Source organism: Periplaneta americana, chromosome 12 (genome assembly GCF_040183065.1).
Source record: "Periplaneta americana isolate PAMFEO1 chromosome 12, P.americana_PAMFEO1_priV1, whole genome shotgun sequence".
Lineage (NCBI taxonomy): Eukaryota > Metazoa > Arthropoda > Insecta > Blattodea > Blattidae > Periplaneta > Periplaneta americana.
In genome coordinates this window covers 160,729,246-160,746,461 of record NC_091128.1, presented here as the reverse complement: position 1 = coordinate 160,746,461, position 17,216 = coordinate 160,729,246, and the positions used below count along the sequence as shown (strand labels likewise).

General features: G+C 35.0%; 1 protein-coding gene and 1 long non-coding RNA gene across 3 annotated transcripts; one reads left to right on the top strand and one right to left on the bottom strand.

Annotated features, from left to right (window-relative positions):
* The first annotated feature begins 1,029 nt into the window (after positions 1-1,029).
* Positions 1,030-6,944, top strand: LOC138711072 (uncharacterized). The gene is made up of 3 exons (XR_011335345.1): positions 1,030-1,228; positions 3,891-3,979; positions 6,820-6,944. It is a non-coding gene; the product is annotated as an uncharacterized lncRNA (long non-coding RNA).
* Positions 6,945-8,699: 1,755 nt separating this feature from the next.
* c12.1 (spliceosome-associated protein CWC15) lies at positions 8,700-15,672 on the bottom strand. Of its 2 annotated transcripts, none has more exons than XM_069842381.1 (5): positions 15,118-15,672; positions 14,517-14,636; positions 13,333-13,495; positions 12,364-12,468; positions 8,700-12,279 (listed from the first exon to the last, which is right to left on the bottom strand). In XM_069842381.1, the coding sequence occupies exons 1-5, from the start codon at positions 15,246-15,248 to the stop codon at positions 12,139-12,141; spliced, it is 660 nt and encodes a 219-aa protein (XP_069698482.1). In that variant the 5' UTR covers positions 15,249-15,672; the 3' UTR covers positions 8,700-12,138. The 2 variants fall into 2 exon arrangements, with proteins under 2 accessions (XP_069698482.1, XP_069698481.1); XM_069842380.1 differs by having other exon boundaries at positions 13,333-13,498; positions 15,118-15,471.
* Positions 15,673-17,216: the final 1,544 nt, after the last annotated feature.

Here is a 17,216-nt window from a genome sequence, read left to right as displayed (position 1 = left end):
TATTTTACACTTTTAAATGAAAAAACGTGGGAACATTCAGCAGCCTATATTGAAGGCCATGGATTGCCATGTTTTGTTTTGTTTTGTTTTTTGTGACTAAATTCAGATTTAATAAATTCGTATTACTTTCTAAATAGTAATTTATTAGAATTGTACTTATCGCATAAAACATTATGGATCCACATTAACACAAATATTTATTTCAAATAAACCAATCATTCTTGGTCTATAGACCCGGGTTAATAGACGAAAAAAATTAAAAGCAGAACATTTTATCTGAAAAAGTAGGATTTTCCACACAAAAAAAATAACGTAACACATGACATGATGCTTGTATTTAATATTTTATATACCGGTATTAAGGTAAATAGGAAATATTGGAGAATACTGGGTTCGCAATGAAAGACCTGCCATTTGGGCAGAAAACTTTGAATGCAAATGAATTAATAATAAGGTAAATTGTTAATCTTAGTATACAGCAAAATTAATATAAAACACTGTTGCCTGATATAGATCAAAATATGGCGCCGAATCCAGGGGGGCAGCGAGGACTGTTGCCCCGTGGTTATTTAGTAAGTCTATGGTTGCCCCTGCGCTCGTTTGGATAATGGGGGGCGATCAAGTCCTTGATTGTAAATTCGCTAGTCGGCCATCACAGCCGTAAGCGGATGGAACCAAAATAAAATTGCAATGAAAAAGAAAGAACTCGGAAGATGAAGGAGTAGAAAAAAAAGGAACAAACTATTTTAAGAAACTTTTAAGAAAGTAAACCTGCTAATGGCATATTTCGTCCGATTTCGTCAGCCAGAGGGTCTATTCAGCCGTCGAACCCGGTTTCTTTCGTGAAAAACCGATAGGCTATCGAAATGTTAATTTATATTTCTCTGATTTTTCCTTTTTTGTGTGTTTATAATTTATATTATTCATTTTTGTTTGTTTGTTTTTGTTTGATTTGTGTGCTTACTATTTTACTTGTTTTGTAAAGTGGTCAGATGTGGTCTCTGGTTACTCTATTCTCTTTGGCGAGTAAACCTGCTTCAGTTTTCTTGCTACATGTATGGTTTCCCTTTCCGTTTTGTATGTTCGTCATCGCTGAAAATCCTTCTCACAAACTTGGACGCCGTGGAAGGTAGAAGTTCGATGTAGTTAAATCGAAGGAATCGCCATTATCCAATAATAAAAATCACTTTAGGAAAAGTGTTTTAGTAGCAGTAATATGAGAGCAAAGGTACGTATTACTTAGTTTTGCGAAAGTATAAGGAATATTCTTTGTATGGAATGTAATATGTAATACCATGTGTGGTAACATCATGGTTTTTTACTTTAATCGTATTTTACTTTGTGGGTATAGGAAGCGTATAATAATCTTAGTTCAAGTTTACAGACAGCCTACACAGTGATAAGACATTTTAAAACGATCAGATAATTATTTTTCATAATTTTTCAGGATAGCCAATGATTCATGTGTGTATCTTTTGTTAGGCAGTTTGTAGGTCTTTCAGCTTAAATATAGTTATAGATATATAATCTGGGCTCCCCATAATCTGTATTTCCTGGCCGCTACGAACGCCGAGTGTCCGCAATTTGTATAACTTTGCAACTTTTCGGTACCGAGTTCCATAGTATAAATTCAAGGTTAGTTTTTGTATGTTTATGTTCTTTGCTAATTGTTGCTAACAAACGGGGCGTAGCGTATAGTTTTCATGGCAACAGCGCTGTGTCTGGGTATTTTAATCTGGGAAGCCTTTAATCTTTCGGTGTGTGAGAGTTTGCACTGAAATGTTAAAATTGACAACTACGAGATCCTACAGACGCAGGCCTATCTCTATAGGTTACTAGTACGGTATGTTTCAGCCCAGTTAGGAATGAATTGGGGAAACTCTTCACTTAGTTAAATTGCTGAATAAACTCCAGAACATGGATTGCACCCTTTCCCTCTTACTTCAAAATTCCAACCTTGTGCACACAAAATAAATTAGTGGCACTGAAAAGTGCCTTTTTGTAAATATAATGATGCGCATTCGACAAACGCAGACAAATCTGCTCTTTGTAGTATTTTAAGACATAATTTGGTAGGTGCAATCCGGAGTTGAATAACCTGTTCAATAGCTATTAACGTATGCCCCAAATATTTTATAGGACGACCACGTGTTCATTATCGATGGGAGTTTAAGCCCTCCCAAAGGAATCCCCCCCCCCCCGTCCAAGTAGTACTGTGGTGACCACATGAACCGCATTTGCTTTATAAGACTTGTGGAAGAAATGAGTTTACACCGCTGTAGAAGTATTTGTGCGGATATATTACCCTGCTACTAGCTTCCTAAAAATGCGCATTAGGTCCAAATTTACTATAAACATTCAGCCGCAACTCGTAGTAGTAAGAATTTAGATTGCATGGATTTGGAGCGTTTTATAATACGCGACACTGAAGTTATTTTAAAGGTTCGTTCCAACAAGCGGTTCATGGATCAGTTCATGCACGGTTCCTGTACCATCTTATGCGCATGCGCTAGTTGAGCATCTGCTATGGGATTGAAACTGGACTGGACGCTGTTGGAACGCTTTCGCGGATCGTTATGTACTAAATCCAGAGATGCTATAACTGTGATCATCTTTGCTAAGAACGGGATGCTTAATTATTGCCGTTTTGCAGCTAATTCTAATTGTAGAAAATATAATTTCGATCATTTTCTTTAAAAAGATGACAAAAAATATGGAAGGCAAGGATTCCGATAATTCAACGTCGTGTACTGGAGACTCTCATCTAAAAATAGTTCTTTTTAAATTATTTTTTAATTATTAATGTATGTACGTTATTTATTATACTTTTAATCAAAGCTGCATGTTGAAATTGTAATTAACTGTTTCAATACCCAAATAATTTCCATTCCCTTTCTTTTTGGCGAAAATTTAAATTAAATCTCTAGTTTTATTATTCGTCTGTACTGTCACTTTTCATCTTTAACCTCAGTGATGTGAACAGTCGATCATGTCTTTCTTCAGTATCCAGGAGACGTTGGTGAGCTTATGCGCATGCGCGTCTTGCGTACTCTTCCGTACGTACCTCAATCCACGGACTATTTCTGACCGTTCCGAACCCGTGTCAAAAGCTTGTTGGAACGCCCGACTGCAGTACATGTTTCCGGTTCAGGACTGGTTCGGATTGTGTTGGAACACTTTTTCTGTACTGCGCATGCTCACGATGGTTACGGACGGTTCCTGACTGTTGTTGGAACGAACCTTAAGTCTACACCTGTGGAGTAACGGTTAGCGCGTCTGGCCGTGAAACCAGGTGGCCCGGGTTCGAATCCCGGTCGGGGCAAGTTACCTGGTTGAGGTTTTTTCCGGGGTTTTCCCTCGACCCAATATGAGCAAATGCTGGGTAACTATCGGTGCTGGACCCCGGACTCATTTCACCGGCATTATCACCATAAGAAAAAATGATCTAAATTTTCAGAGGAAAAATGGTTTGGAATGTGAAGAATTCGTATAGGACGTCATTTGACTTGAAAACAGAAAATATGTGAAAATTGGAACGTAAAAGTAATTAACACGTGAAATAAAAAGAGGTTAAAATTTGGATCAACTTCGCTAAGAAAATAAGCTTCATTTGAAATATGCACCAACTCGGAAACGTGGATAATAGCAGCAGATTTAATCCGAAATTAGATATAGGCCTAAAAAGATACCTGTATTTTGAAATTAAAACTTCGTCAGGATTGGGTGTGTTGAACTTCCATTTTGTTTTGGTAGTACATATGTAATATCGGTATGGATCACTACTTAGAGTTGCTGTATTCTGACGTGGTGCTGTATCTCATACGCCATATTTTATAATTGTAATTTGGAATTTGATGTATATTCTAATTTGTGGTGTTTGTCTGTTCTAGTGGAGGAAGAAGAGAATGCGAAGGCTTAAGCGGAAGAGGAGGAAGATGAGGGCGAGGTCCAAGTAGACTGTGATCCCTCTTTTTCAACTGTGAGTTCGTTGGAAATAATCCGGAGCACTCCAGAATTTCGTGATAATGTATTGACATGTAATTTAATGCATTTATACCCCAAAAATGGTGTAAAATTTGCAGAAGTTTTGTTGAGTAGGGGAAGGGTACTGTTCTCTCATGAGAAACCTCTTTAACATGGTAATGTGGAAGTTAGCGAGGCTGAATCTGAAAAAAAAAATCGTCAATAGAGGAAGTTATCCCCACTCTTGCCACATGCCAGCTGCTCTGTCAAGCGCACCGTAATGAAATGTGCTCACTTATTTAGCATAACAAAAAACCTAAATTACACCTATTAACTAGCTCAGTTCCGCCAAAATTAAATGTGCAATAGACACTCAACGTGGTAAAAATTACACGTATTAACTTGCTGCACTTACGTAAAATTAGGTGTGCATTCGACTGCCCTCACGTGATAACAATTATTTACATCAATAACAAATTTAAAATTACTGTACTTGGCACGGTACAACACATACCTCTGAAAGTAACACTATTGGAGACCCAAACTCGCTTCCTCACAGAATCTCCCCATTCAATGTAAGTACACTTAGCGGCAAAAAGAATGGGCCGGCCGACAGTTTCTAAGTTCCAGAGACATAACATTGCGCATGCTCGTCTCGTCAAAGCCGTAGTTCACTAGGTAACACATGATTAAACCATTTAAATTTGCTGTATTTTAAGAGTCTAAAATATGTAATAATATCGAATGGCGGGTTGATTCTAGATACACCAGGGCCCTTGAAGAGTGAAATAATAATAAAATTGATAAATACAAAATCACCCGGAGCGATTATGAACAGGAAAACCACGTATTATGTCGAACTGATATTAACAGTCACAGTAGTGTAAGTCGTTACAGCATTGATCATATGAACAAGTTGATAATAGTAGCTCAAGGTTCGAATCTCCCTTAATCTTCTTTTTTTTTTTTTTTTTTTTTATTACAAATTTGCCATCATATGTGTCTCGCAAAGCTATAATTATGTGGCGATATCTCTTAGAATATGCCCAAACTCTAATAAATAATAAACCTTCCTCTCTCTTTCAAGCAATACTGCTATCTGTTAATACAACAGAAAACGATATCCAGAAGGAACACTTCTTCCAGCAGGATAATCATCTGATACACACCGCCAACCGGATTCAAAGATGGTTTACGAGGAGGCGTGATGTCGACCCAGTCGACTGGCCTCCAAATTCACCAGATATGAATGCGATTCAAAATTTGTGGGCTGCAGTCAAAAGAATCCTACGCTCTAATTGGGCAGAACAACTTCCCGTTCAGACACCTGAGGAATTGTGGGACAGAGTTCTAGATGCGTGGGAGGAGATGGCCAAGAATTTAGACCTGTTCCATAAACTTGTGGACTCCATGCCGCGCACAATGAGGGCAGTTGTGGACGAGATGCTAGTCCCCACCACAGGCCTTGTTTTGTTAAGATATTAAAAAATTGTTTGTTTTTGTTAATTTAATTATTTGTGTTTGATATGTGTCCGGTTTTTTTAGGATATGAAACAAGTATTTTTGTTTATACAGACCAGGTCTCAGCTATTAATAGCCCACAGTTGTTGGGCAATAATATTTTTACAAGGCAGGTATAACGAAGTTTGTTAATAAATGCCATTTCACATTTAAACCATTTAATCTATTTCGAAATGGATTCGGAACACCTCAAAATCTGTGCTTCAGTGGCTGACCATGATAATATCTTTGAAAAATATTGGAGTGCAAGAGGCCAAATGACTTTGTCAAACGCCTGGCATTAGAAAACAACATTTAAACTAATAAATTAAGTAAAAATTAAAATAAAAAATAATTTTACCATACCGGGAGGCGATCTCACAATCTCTGGTATGGATGTCAGACTTCTTACCACTGGGCCACACACTGCTTGTAAGGTTTACTATATTATAGACAGACGACTTTCAATGACACGACACCACAGCAATGCCTTGCAGTGGGTTACGTTTACACGAGTGAACCGTGCGATAGAACTTAGCATTTCTATCGATCAAGAGTCGGCCCATTCTTTTTGCCGCTAAGTGTACATTCATTTTCCCTATTTTCAGCATGTGTCTTGTGGTCTAAAGTGTTACTCATTAGTTATTTTATTTTGTTATCATTCGTTAATGATTAAATTAATTACTGTAAATATTGTAGTAAACTTGAATCTTTTCATAGGGGAATTGAAATATACTGAGAGGCCACAGGGGTAACAGTTTGAAAGCCGAGTACTGGTTCTAATCAATTGCATTGGTAGAATAATTAACATGGGGGCATGAGACAATAACTCAGCCTGCCATTATAATTTTACTTTCACTCATATCTCCCTACCGCAAAGAAAAATGAATAAGTTAAAACACGTGAAGAAATATTACATTGCTGCAATTTTTAATCAATGATGGAAAATCAAATCAAAAGATTCGTGTATCTAAATATAATTTGGTTTGGATTTTCAATTAGATATATTGACTGGATGAGAGTTCATGAGTGATGTATTCTCTTTGCCTCATATTTTTGTATGCGACAATGGACTGGGTTTCAGAATATAACTCATAAGGATGAGGGTAGGTTATGGGTTTTTTTTTTTTGGATGAATCCCATCAACATATTATTTTACATAAAATATATTATTTCTTAAATTAATAGTCTTTGCCTCTTTGAGAAGTCCTCTCGTACACTACCATGACATTCTGGAGCTGTTCTGTAACAATACGTGATTTCAGTAGTAAGACAAATATGAACATCATTTAACTTGTAGAAATGTTATATTTGTGGCTTCTGCTTACATGATATTTTTCTTTTCCATGTTTTCAGCACCACTGACATGTTGGGGGCCGTGTGAATGGATCCAGGCTGTATGAAACAGTTTTGCAATCTCAGAACTTGTGTTATTGTTAATTACTACCTTGGTGTTCCAATAAATGACAGTGGTTTATATATCCCAGTTGTTTAAATTGCATGTAGAATGGACAACCATATGCATATTAACAGCAGAGCCACAAGTATTTGTGCAATTTCATTCAAACTTTGTGTTGTACGAAGTTATCCTTTCCTTGCCCTCATACTTGTGAGAAATCTTTGCTAAATGCATATGGTTATGTTCTGAATTGATTCCTTACATTGTTTATCCTTTGTAGAGAATTGTTCATCTTTGGAGTTGGTTGAGGTTCATACTGGCTTTTGTTACTAAACGGTACTAGAGTGTGAATTGTATTAAAAAAATTGCATGAACTGATGTCCTATTTCAGATTTAACATTTGAAATGTTAGTAGAGATCGGACCAACTAGGAAACGTCATGTGAATGTGGAGATGTGGGAGTGAAAGTGCTGACTTCTCCTGAAGAAGCCTTTGTAACATGTACAGATCACCTCAAATATTTCTTTTTGCCTGAGTAACTGATCGGTCAGTTTGGCGTACTGCTTTTTAAAACCTTGAGATGGCTAGATTTATTACTTTGTATATTGTGTTACGTGCTGTCTCTTCTCACTTTATAGATCTCTTGGGTATGGAACAACAAGTTTTGATGGAGAAATCATTGCAATAAGTGAATGTCTCAGGAATCTTCTATGCTACATCAATAAATTTAAAAATTCAGTTATATTGTCAGACTCCAAAGCAGCTATTCTATCAATCGTCTCTAAACATACACCATCTCAAACAGCAGAAATAACTAAAATGCTCTCTTAATTAATATCACTCAATAAAAGAATTGTATTCCAATGGATACCATCCCATTGTGGAATCCTGGGAAACGAGAATGCGGATGCTTTAGCAAGCACTGCTACTTACAGGCCTGTTACTAAATCTACGTATTACTCTGTGAAGAGATTTATTAAATCTACATACTTAGACTTCAACAAACAAAATTTGATAACACAATCCCAAGGGAAAAAATGGAACACTCTGCATCAAAATCCACAGTTAATTCCCGATTTACCACGAAAATCGTCTGTAGCTGCATTTAGATTGGCAACTGGCCATGATTGTTTGGCCAAACACCTGCATAGAATTGGAATATATCAGTCCCCTAACTGCCCATTGTGCAACTCAAACCAAGAAATGGATTCGGAACACCTCAAAATCTGTGCTTCATTGGCTGACCATGATAATATCTTTGAAAAATATTGGAGTGCAAGAGGTCAAATGACTTTATTGTCAAATGCCTGGCATTAAAAAACAACATATTTTTATAAAAACAAAATGTAAAGAAACATGCATGTAAACTAAGCCCTATACTTTTAATACTCGTAGATAGGGATGTGATTTTGTGGCGATTATTTTACCTCTGTTTCGGTGCTTATTTCATCAGGATTTTGGCGAATATTTCGTGGAAATACAAACAGGTTAATACTTTGTGAAAGTATCAGGTCAGACTCAGAGTTATTTGTCTACTGTTGTATTCATTACACTTTTGGTAGGGAACATAGCATAGCTCGTCACCTGTCACATACACCCAATCTATGTACTCTAAACTCTTGTAAGTAATCACAGCTTTCTGCTATGAAGTTCAAGACCTCTGCATCGGGCAGAGGAACTAAAGGTAAACCAAAACACATACAGGATCTGGCAGAAAGGTGTTACATTTGTGGAACGATGTTTATGCCTTTGTCGTGCACTGTCTGTAACTGATATGGTGTCACAACAAAGTTCAGCAAATATTTATTGTCTTTAAACCACAAGGAAATACAATACATAAAGTTGGGATCATTTTTTTATTTTTTGTATTTCAGTACAAAAGGATTTTTAATTCGTATTTCACAGAACATAAAACATAATCAATGCACTTACGTATGATAAACATCTGACAGTTCATTCACTAAGCAAAACAATGTTTACAATGGATAAAACAAAAGTACTTCTCACTTCAGTCCATCTTTCTGCATGCTTGTGAAGCACCAATCTTGGTTACCTTCGTAAATACCTGATCAATTAGACGACACAACCTTTGCATCATTCATGGCTGGTCAAGCTACATTTGACAAGACTACGAAGAATTACAGTTTCTGCCATACTGAAGCAGTTTTCGAAACTAAATAACTATGACAATTTGGAATTGGACTTATGTTCTTGGCTGAAGTGATTTCAGGAATAACTTTCAGCAAAACTGATGTTATTACTTCAAATGGGATTTTATTTAATAAACAATTTTTATGTACAAAAACGAGTCAAGAAATCATTAGTCTAATAAACTACCATTTTTTAGTGTTATTTTTCGAATAAACGTAATATATCTCAATCTCCTGTCTGAATGTAACTATGATAACTGAAATAAAACAAATTCCACAGAAAGACAGATGTACAGTTACCCAAAGAAAGATTGGGTTGTGGAACATTAAAAATCCCAGATACGAGACACTGCATGACCAGAGACCCAGAGCACAGATACACAAGATAACGTACATGAGTTGTCTATTTGGTTTCTGTTGGAACTCGTTCCAGAACTTGAAAAACTGCAAGAAAATACCGTAGAATTTATTTTTTATGAAATGGACTTAGTGGAAAAGAGGTCCAGGCCACAAAAGTTTAATTTTGTAGAAACATTTTATTCCACCGAGATACTATCTTGAAGTTAACTTCTCCTCAACCTTCTCGACTTTTAATTCCATACGTCCATAAACAGCAACACGATCGTCCTATATATTGTAGCATATCATTTTGGGAACTACACCTGCATAAACTTGAAGATTGTCATGCCTTCTTTGTTATGTACACTTCCATGTTAATACAGTGTTATCAGCATATTCCACGACATCTTGGTAACATCATTTTGCTACACGTATTTTAATGGTATATTACTCAGACTGCCTTTTATACCAGTTTTTAATTTTTAACGATTGTGTTTAACTGGAATATCCTAAGTGTTCATTCTATGTTAATATATTTTAATATGACCTGAAGATGCCAAATTTATTGGTGAAAACGTTTGTCATAATTTGTAAATACTATTTCATGTAATAACATAAAGGTTCAATGCATGTAATATTGTTAAGTAATTGTAAGAACTTACACTATTTGATAGGTAGCAAAGAGTTTGATAGCTAAATGAAAGAAAAACTCTAATTTTTATTTTGTTTATAACAAAGAAAATAAACTATCCACAGATGTTTTATTTGTATTCCCCTTTGTAAATGAGATTTAGAACATTTTCAATTTATGGCTTTATTTTAACAATTAATTACAATTTAGATTTGACAGTGAGGGATTCCTAATTGGTATCACTTATGAGGTTCAGACCTGTCTTCGGATAGTTGACTAAACAAGTGAGGAGCATAGTATCAGAGTTAAACTCCTTTTTTTTTTTTTTGCGATTTCTCATAGAATTTTGTATGCTGAATGCGATTCTGGAACTGTTTAGGTTCAAAATCGGACAGAACAGAGCGAAAATAGCATTTAATTGTCTGCTTTACAATCAAAATGTAGAAAACTCCACTGTGGCTTAGTTTCAGTTTAGGACAATTCCTTCAGTAGCCAATGATGAGTCCAAATTCGTACCACATTTTCCCATCATGCATCGTGAATCCAACATGGCTGATTGTTTATATAATCGGTTTGTGGATGAATAAGTACTGTTTTACGTAAATCTGCTTTGAAACCGAGTTAGAAGAGACTTAGATTCAAAAATAGACAATTTCACTTTAAATATTGCTTTGTTTGGTTTAAAAAATAGACAACTCCTCTCTAAGGGGATGCGCTACTGAAAAATGACAGTTTTTGAAGAAATTTCATGTTTTTTTTTTTTTATTTTACTCTAAAAATATTTCACATACAAGCCATGCAAATATATATGTGAAATAAATCAAATTCTGATTTTTTGAGTTCCAAAAACGAAATTTTGAACATTACCCTTGCTTCATATGCTAAATTCCAATGCTCCATTACCACAACCTGTGTTTCAGCTATAATATGCATTATAAAAAACATAGAAAATTCTTGTTTTAGATTCCAAAAAACGGTTTCCAAAAATAAACGTGTTATTTTCAAATTATATTTTTTTAAAGAGTTATTTCTTGACTTAGATCATTCAAGTTTTCCTGATTAATTCATAATCACGTTCATAATATGCTGTTAAAATTTCAATACATTCTCTTAAAATGTAGAAATTAGAAAACAGTAGCGCATCCCCTTAAATATAGCTTCGTTTGGTTTCAAAAACAGACATTTCCATGACTTTGTTTCAGAGATGGACAAGTTCACTTTTTAAACTTAAATTGCGACCTATATATTAATTTTTATCACATTTTGAGACTGAAAAAATGTTTCTATGACCCATGAGAATGTTTAAAAAAATGTACATATAACGGTGACATTGGTTTCCAAGGATCTAGTTTTTCGCCTCTCCTGTAAAAAAAAGCAAAAGTGGAGTTGTCCAACTTTGATACCAAGCTCCTCAAGTGTCATTGTAAATAAAGCGACTTTTTAACAACAGCTCTGAAATTTAAAATATCTTCAAAAGCAAGCATTAAGGAATTTAACTACATTTTCAAGTATCAATTCCTGAAAATGAGAAGGAAGAAATAGGGACTTTTACCTTATGTTCAGAGAAACTGACAGCACTTATCTTATACTCTATGCAAGAAATAAGCTGATAAAATTTGCAAGTTATATTTTCACTCTGTGTATGTAATTTTGGGTTGGGGTAATTACTGTGTAAGGTATGCCTTATTTCTTGTTTTTATTTCACGTTAAATTGTCATTCTCTACACTAGGATACTAGTCATGTCTCATTCTAATAAACTACCATTATGATGCCAGACCAGCAAATATTGTGTGAATCACACAATACAACCCACTAAGAGTTGACCCATATTTTCTTTGAGGAAGAGTACATCATGATAAAAACCAGTCATTGCAGCAATAAAACCCTTTACAATTTATATTTGGAGAAAGTAAATTTGAACTTCGCTAGTTGTACTGAATTCAGTCATCTCATAAATAAAGGCTTATTGCCAACATAACCACAAAATATAACAGGAAATTTTTATTTAAATAAATACATATTATACTGTATGGATGAGTGAAGAATGCAGAAGAAGCTTTCTTTTATTCATGACAAATTAAATCAGTTTTCATAAGATAAATAAACAGTTCGATTGTGACAGACTGAAACAAAAATTTGACACTAGTTTTGAGGTTCACTTCACATATTTCTCCATGAACTTGCGATGGAACTCGGAACGTAAAGAGTCATTGATGAAGTGTTGATCCTTTTTCTTGTCTGGTTCTGACCGTGCACAATTCTTGAACACCACGTCGTCATCCCATCTACGTTTTACCTGTAAGGATATACCAAAACAAAGTTACATATTATGTTGGGTCTACATATCCTCATTTATTTTTAATACTTTACAACAACTTACCTTTAGATCTCCCTTCTGCACCTGTGATGCATAATTCAGCAGTGGGTTTCCACTCAGGATGTTTTCCATTCGAATTCTTTCTTCTTCTTGTCTCTTCTCAGTTTCCTGTGAAGGAAAGAAAAACATTAGAAACTTCCAACATATCATAATGAATTTTATGCTTGACCATGCCGAAATGATGTAATTGTACACCTGGTAGCAGTCCTTTAATGCATGTCATTAAAGTACACCTACTCATTAAAGTACAGGTGTTTTCAGCCACTGACAACTCAGCTTACAGATGTTCAGCCAATGACAAGTCAGCTTTGTACTGTTATAAAACCGCAAGTATCGATTATTCTCGGATATGCAATCGAAAGAGAATTAGCGAAAAGTCACGGAGGCTGGAAATCCAATATTGTCGCAGAAGGTTATGTTCTGTTACTATAATAATTAGCGTTAATTGTAAATAATATTCAAATAAATTCAATTTGTCATCTCGTTTTTCAATGTCGAATTCAATAATCAAGGTTATACCAAGTTTAACGGGATTACATCAAGGTCAATGACATTATTGTTCCTCGGAAAAAATCAATACTTTCACGTCTGTGCACATCTCACAATTCACGACCTAGAACAAGGTCACTTCCGATCTTGTCAGATACAAATAAAATGAATACATCTGAATAATTTCAAGTTAGAAATATAGTCGAGCATAAAAAAGTCGTATGAAACTCGCCTATAATGGTAATTAAGAAGCTCGTATGAAAATTATGAAACTCGCGCTCGTTTCATAAACATCCGTACTCGCTTCTTAATTACTATCATTATAGGCTCGTTGCATAATGTACTATTAATGAATTTCGTTTTATTGGTACTACCTCCCTTTAGAAATGGAATTCGACAATGCCGGAATTCCAAGAATCACTTAGCTCACAGTGGCTAGAGGCAAATATTGGAAACAACACCATGTTGATTCTGAATACTTACACGTTTGGCTTGCTCCATTGCTCGCTCCTTCTTGATCCGCTGCAACTCCGCTAGCAGCTGTGCTGTGTCATCATCACTGTCAGGATCATCTGAGTCATCCTCATCCAGAGGATCGTCTGCATCTAAACTGGCAGCGGGGACTTGGTCCAACTTGGGACGCTTGCTGCTGCATGGATACAAGCAATTTTACACTAAATTTCACACAAATTCCACAACAAACCTCCTTCATTTTCGCTAAAAAGTAACTATGTTAAATACTCTGTGTAGCAGAGTCAATTATACTGAGAACTAGTCACTGTTAAGGTGGGTGATTGCTGAAATTTCTACTTTCCACATTTTTCAAGCTACGTCCTTGATTTTTTGTGAGTCAATTATTTTCAGAGTTATTAAGAAAAATAACTTGGAAAAATTTGCATATTTCAAAATGAAATACATATTAGTTTGCTTATATCTTTACTACAAAAGGAGCAAAAAAAAAAAATTATAGTCACTGGACATCTAAAAATGAAAATTTTCCATTGCTACTAAATTTTGCATTCTTTTATTAAAAAAAAATATTCATTTAATCATAAAACCCATGCACTATTTTGTTAACTACAGTATATAGAACATGCAGTAAAAATGTCGTGTTCCTAGCATCAAAATTGTAAGAGCCTTTACACTTCAACCTGATGAAATGTGCTGAAAAAAAAAGTGTAAGAAAACAGCTTGTAAAATTTCCATGGAATTGATATTCAAGGATGCAGCCATTTATATACTGCGTAATTTTTATAAATAACAGATTGCTGTTTTTTTTTTCATAAGAAAACGAAAACGCGATTTTTGACTGAAAATGACCAAAATTTCACTTTCAGGAATAATTGACCAAAGGTCTTTGTAGCTATGGTAACTTAGTGTGCTGAAGGGAATCTGTGCCTATGAAGTTGGTCTTTCACAAGTAAAAAACAATATGAAATCACCAGGGAGAGTATGGATAATGCGGCAGACGAATGAACCATGTGTCAAAATGTTACTAATTAAACTTACATTACAATGAAAAAAGAGATTGTTAAAGTGAAATATATGAAAAACGAAAGTTATATATTTTACTGTGTCTTGTAACATATAAAACTAAAAGGTCAGTTTCATTATAAAGAGCTTATATATACTTCGTCTTATATCCTAAGAAAAGTGGTTACCCTTACTGTGACACGGCATCTGGAACACGCCTTTCACGTGCTCCACTCTTCTCTTTTTCACGTTCCTCTAACTCCTTACGGAAATCTCTGGAACGCAGTTCCTCTGAGGTCCCCTGGCCATGTTCTCTGCAAGAAAGTCACATTTTATTTGACAAGAGGGCCGTAGTTTTCACATGAAAATAGGGCAAAGTCTAGAATCCGAGTAATGACTGATGCCGTTTATTGCACTCACAAACTCACTCACATGCAGGTTAAACGTGACAAGTAAGCTTACAGTCCTGGCTTTTTCAGTTTAGGTTAGGTTTTGTTTTCTGGAACTACTTTCAGTTTGTTTACATGATTTTTGGGTTAGATTTCTTGAAGTGTGTAATGTGGGAATAACGGTGAACGAGCAACTATAACAATTCGAAGTATTAATATTCTCTCATAGTGCCTGAAACTCTCCAAAGAATACAACATACTAATTAAAAAATGTAGAGAACCTGATAAACCAGGATATTGGGAGTCTAGTACGGTCACATGAAAATATATTTGGTACGTTTCTCGGCAACTCTCCAACTACGAACTACATATACTTAAGAAGTTTACATGTATTTCTTCACTTTACCTGTATTTAAGCTTGTTGTGTGATGGTAGATCTCTACTGGAGTATTGTCTTGAAATTGCTGACAGGTCTTTCTCTCCGCGACCTTGTCCTCCCCGAGCTGGCTCAAATGTAGGTCTAGCTGCTGTAGTCATTTTTAGAGTTAAGATAACTTATGTTGTAACTTTAAATCAATAATTTACACATAACATTCCATCAACTCATTTATACATTGTTTATTCTCTCTGCACACCACTTCGCACCACTTCCTAGAGATGGAAAAAAAATCACTAGCAGCGATTTCTCACCGGTGATTAATAAATCACTTTCACTCCAGTGAGTGAGCTGTTCATTAACCAGTGAAACAGTGATCGAACTGTGATTTCACTGCAACATGCAACTACTGTCACGTATACTGTACATACAGTGATTAAACTCTCTCCTTGTTCTCAAAATATAGCAACCAACGAGTTAGAAAGAGAAGACAACTCGTTGATAGCAACAGACTGTGATATAGCTGAATCTCTTCCATTGCAGTCTTCTTCCATCTGTTGCACAAGTTTTGAACTGCTTGGCAAAATCCTTTACTGGCACCCAAGTTCATTGATCTAGGCTGGCACCTAGTGACCAAGAAAATAGACTTCCCTTCACCTTGAATGACGTCATTAGCGGGAAATTTTAATACCCGCGAAGGCCGCGAATTCAAAAGAACCAATATTTAGCCACTGGCGACAGTTTTGATTTGGTGAAATAAAGGACGCTAATTTGTATATCACATGTTCGTAATTCTATTGGATTTTCATTAGTCAATATGTATTAATACTATGCAAAACATATTAAAATATGCTAATTGTATGCTGTCATTACCTTAATATAAGCAAACTAATGTTAAAATATGCCAATATTCTGAAATAAAACTCCCTCATCCAAAACAAATTTCTGAAATGTCCACTCAAATTTCACTCACATATTTATGACAAATATAGCCTATGCAATTGCATTAACTTCCAATCTTCGGTAATTGTTGACTTACAAAGTTAATGTTGTGCAAAGAAATATTATTGTAGTAATTTCACTTAGTTAATTGTGTAAATATATGTTATTGTAGAGATTTCACCAAGTTCATTTTGTAAATAAATGTTACTGTAGTAATTTCTCCATAATTCTCCAGATTAACTGTACCACAGGTAGATAGATTTTTTAACGTTTATATACAAATAGTATGGAAAACAAATTAAAATATGCTTATTTTATGATATTATAGTATGCAAAACATTGTTCGAATATGTCAATATAATGAAATAAAATTCACTCGTCCAAAACAAAAATTCTTGAAATGTCTACTCAATAAATTTCACTTACGACATTTACATACAGATATGTAATTGCATGAATTTCTATCTCTGGTAATTATTTATGTAAATAAATTTTTTAAATAAATGTTGTTACAGTGATTTAACCGTAGTAATTATTATTGATTTCATGTTAATTTATGGTATGTTCTCCAGAAGAACTACACTCTCTTTACTATTTGCAACATAACCTGCGAGCGGTCCAGGATAATTACTAGAGAAATAGTTTCCTAGTATTGCGTCTTGGACCTGTCGAGTGTTATATTGGTAAGCAGTGGGAGGGAGGGCTACAACAGTGCATTAGAATATACAGGTAAGTATGAAACGATTTTTATGTTGAATATATTGCTACATAGGTCTACACGATAGCTGTTGTATTTATGGGAGCTAACTAAACCACGTGTACATCACAATATACATCTCACAGAAGCCAGTGAAGTCAAAGAAAATTGAGCCTTATTGAGTGTAGCTTTTCTGGAGAATTACTAATATTATTTGCAGTTTACTGTAGTAGTTTAACGATACTGTGGAATGTGGAAAAAATAAAAAGGACTGAGGCGAGGTTCGTTATGGTTAATATAAGAAAGTAAGCCTACTTTGTTCAATCACTCTTATCAGTTTATTTTAATCCTACCAAATGAAAATTACATATTTAATTTAAGTTAAATATTTTTTAAATTCCGCAAATATTTTCAACTAATTTGTCTGATTTCACTGTAACATTTTTTTCTAGACCACTTACGCTAAACTAGTGCTGAGGTAGTTCCCCTT

Coding starts and splice junctions, on each gene's coding strand:
- c12.1 (XM_069842380.1), bottom strand. CDS start 15,248: ATGACTACAGCAGCTAGACCTACATTTGAGCCAGCTCGGGGAGGACAA. Junction 12,469..13,332: donor CAATGGAGCAAGCCAAACGT/GTAAGTATTCAG, acceptor TTTCCTTCACAG/GAAACTGAGAAGAGACAAGA. Junction 12,280..12,363: donor TGCAGAAGGGAGATCTAAAG/GTAAGTTGTTGT, acceptor ATATCCTTACAG/GTAAAACGTAGATGGGATGA.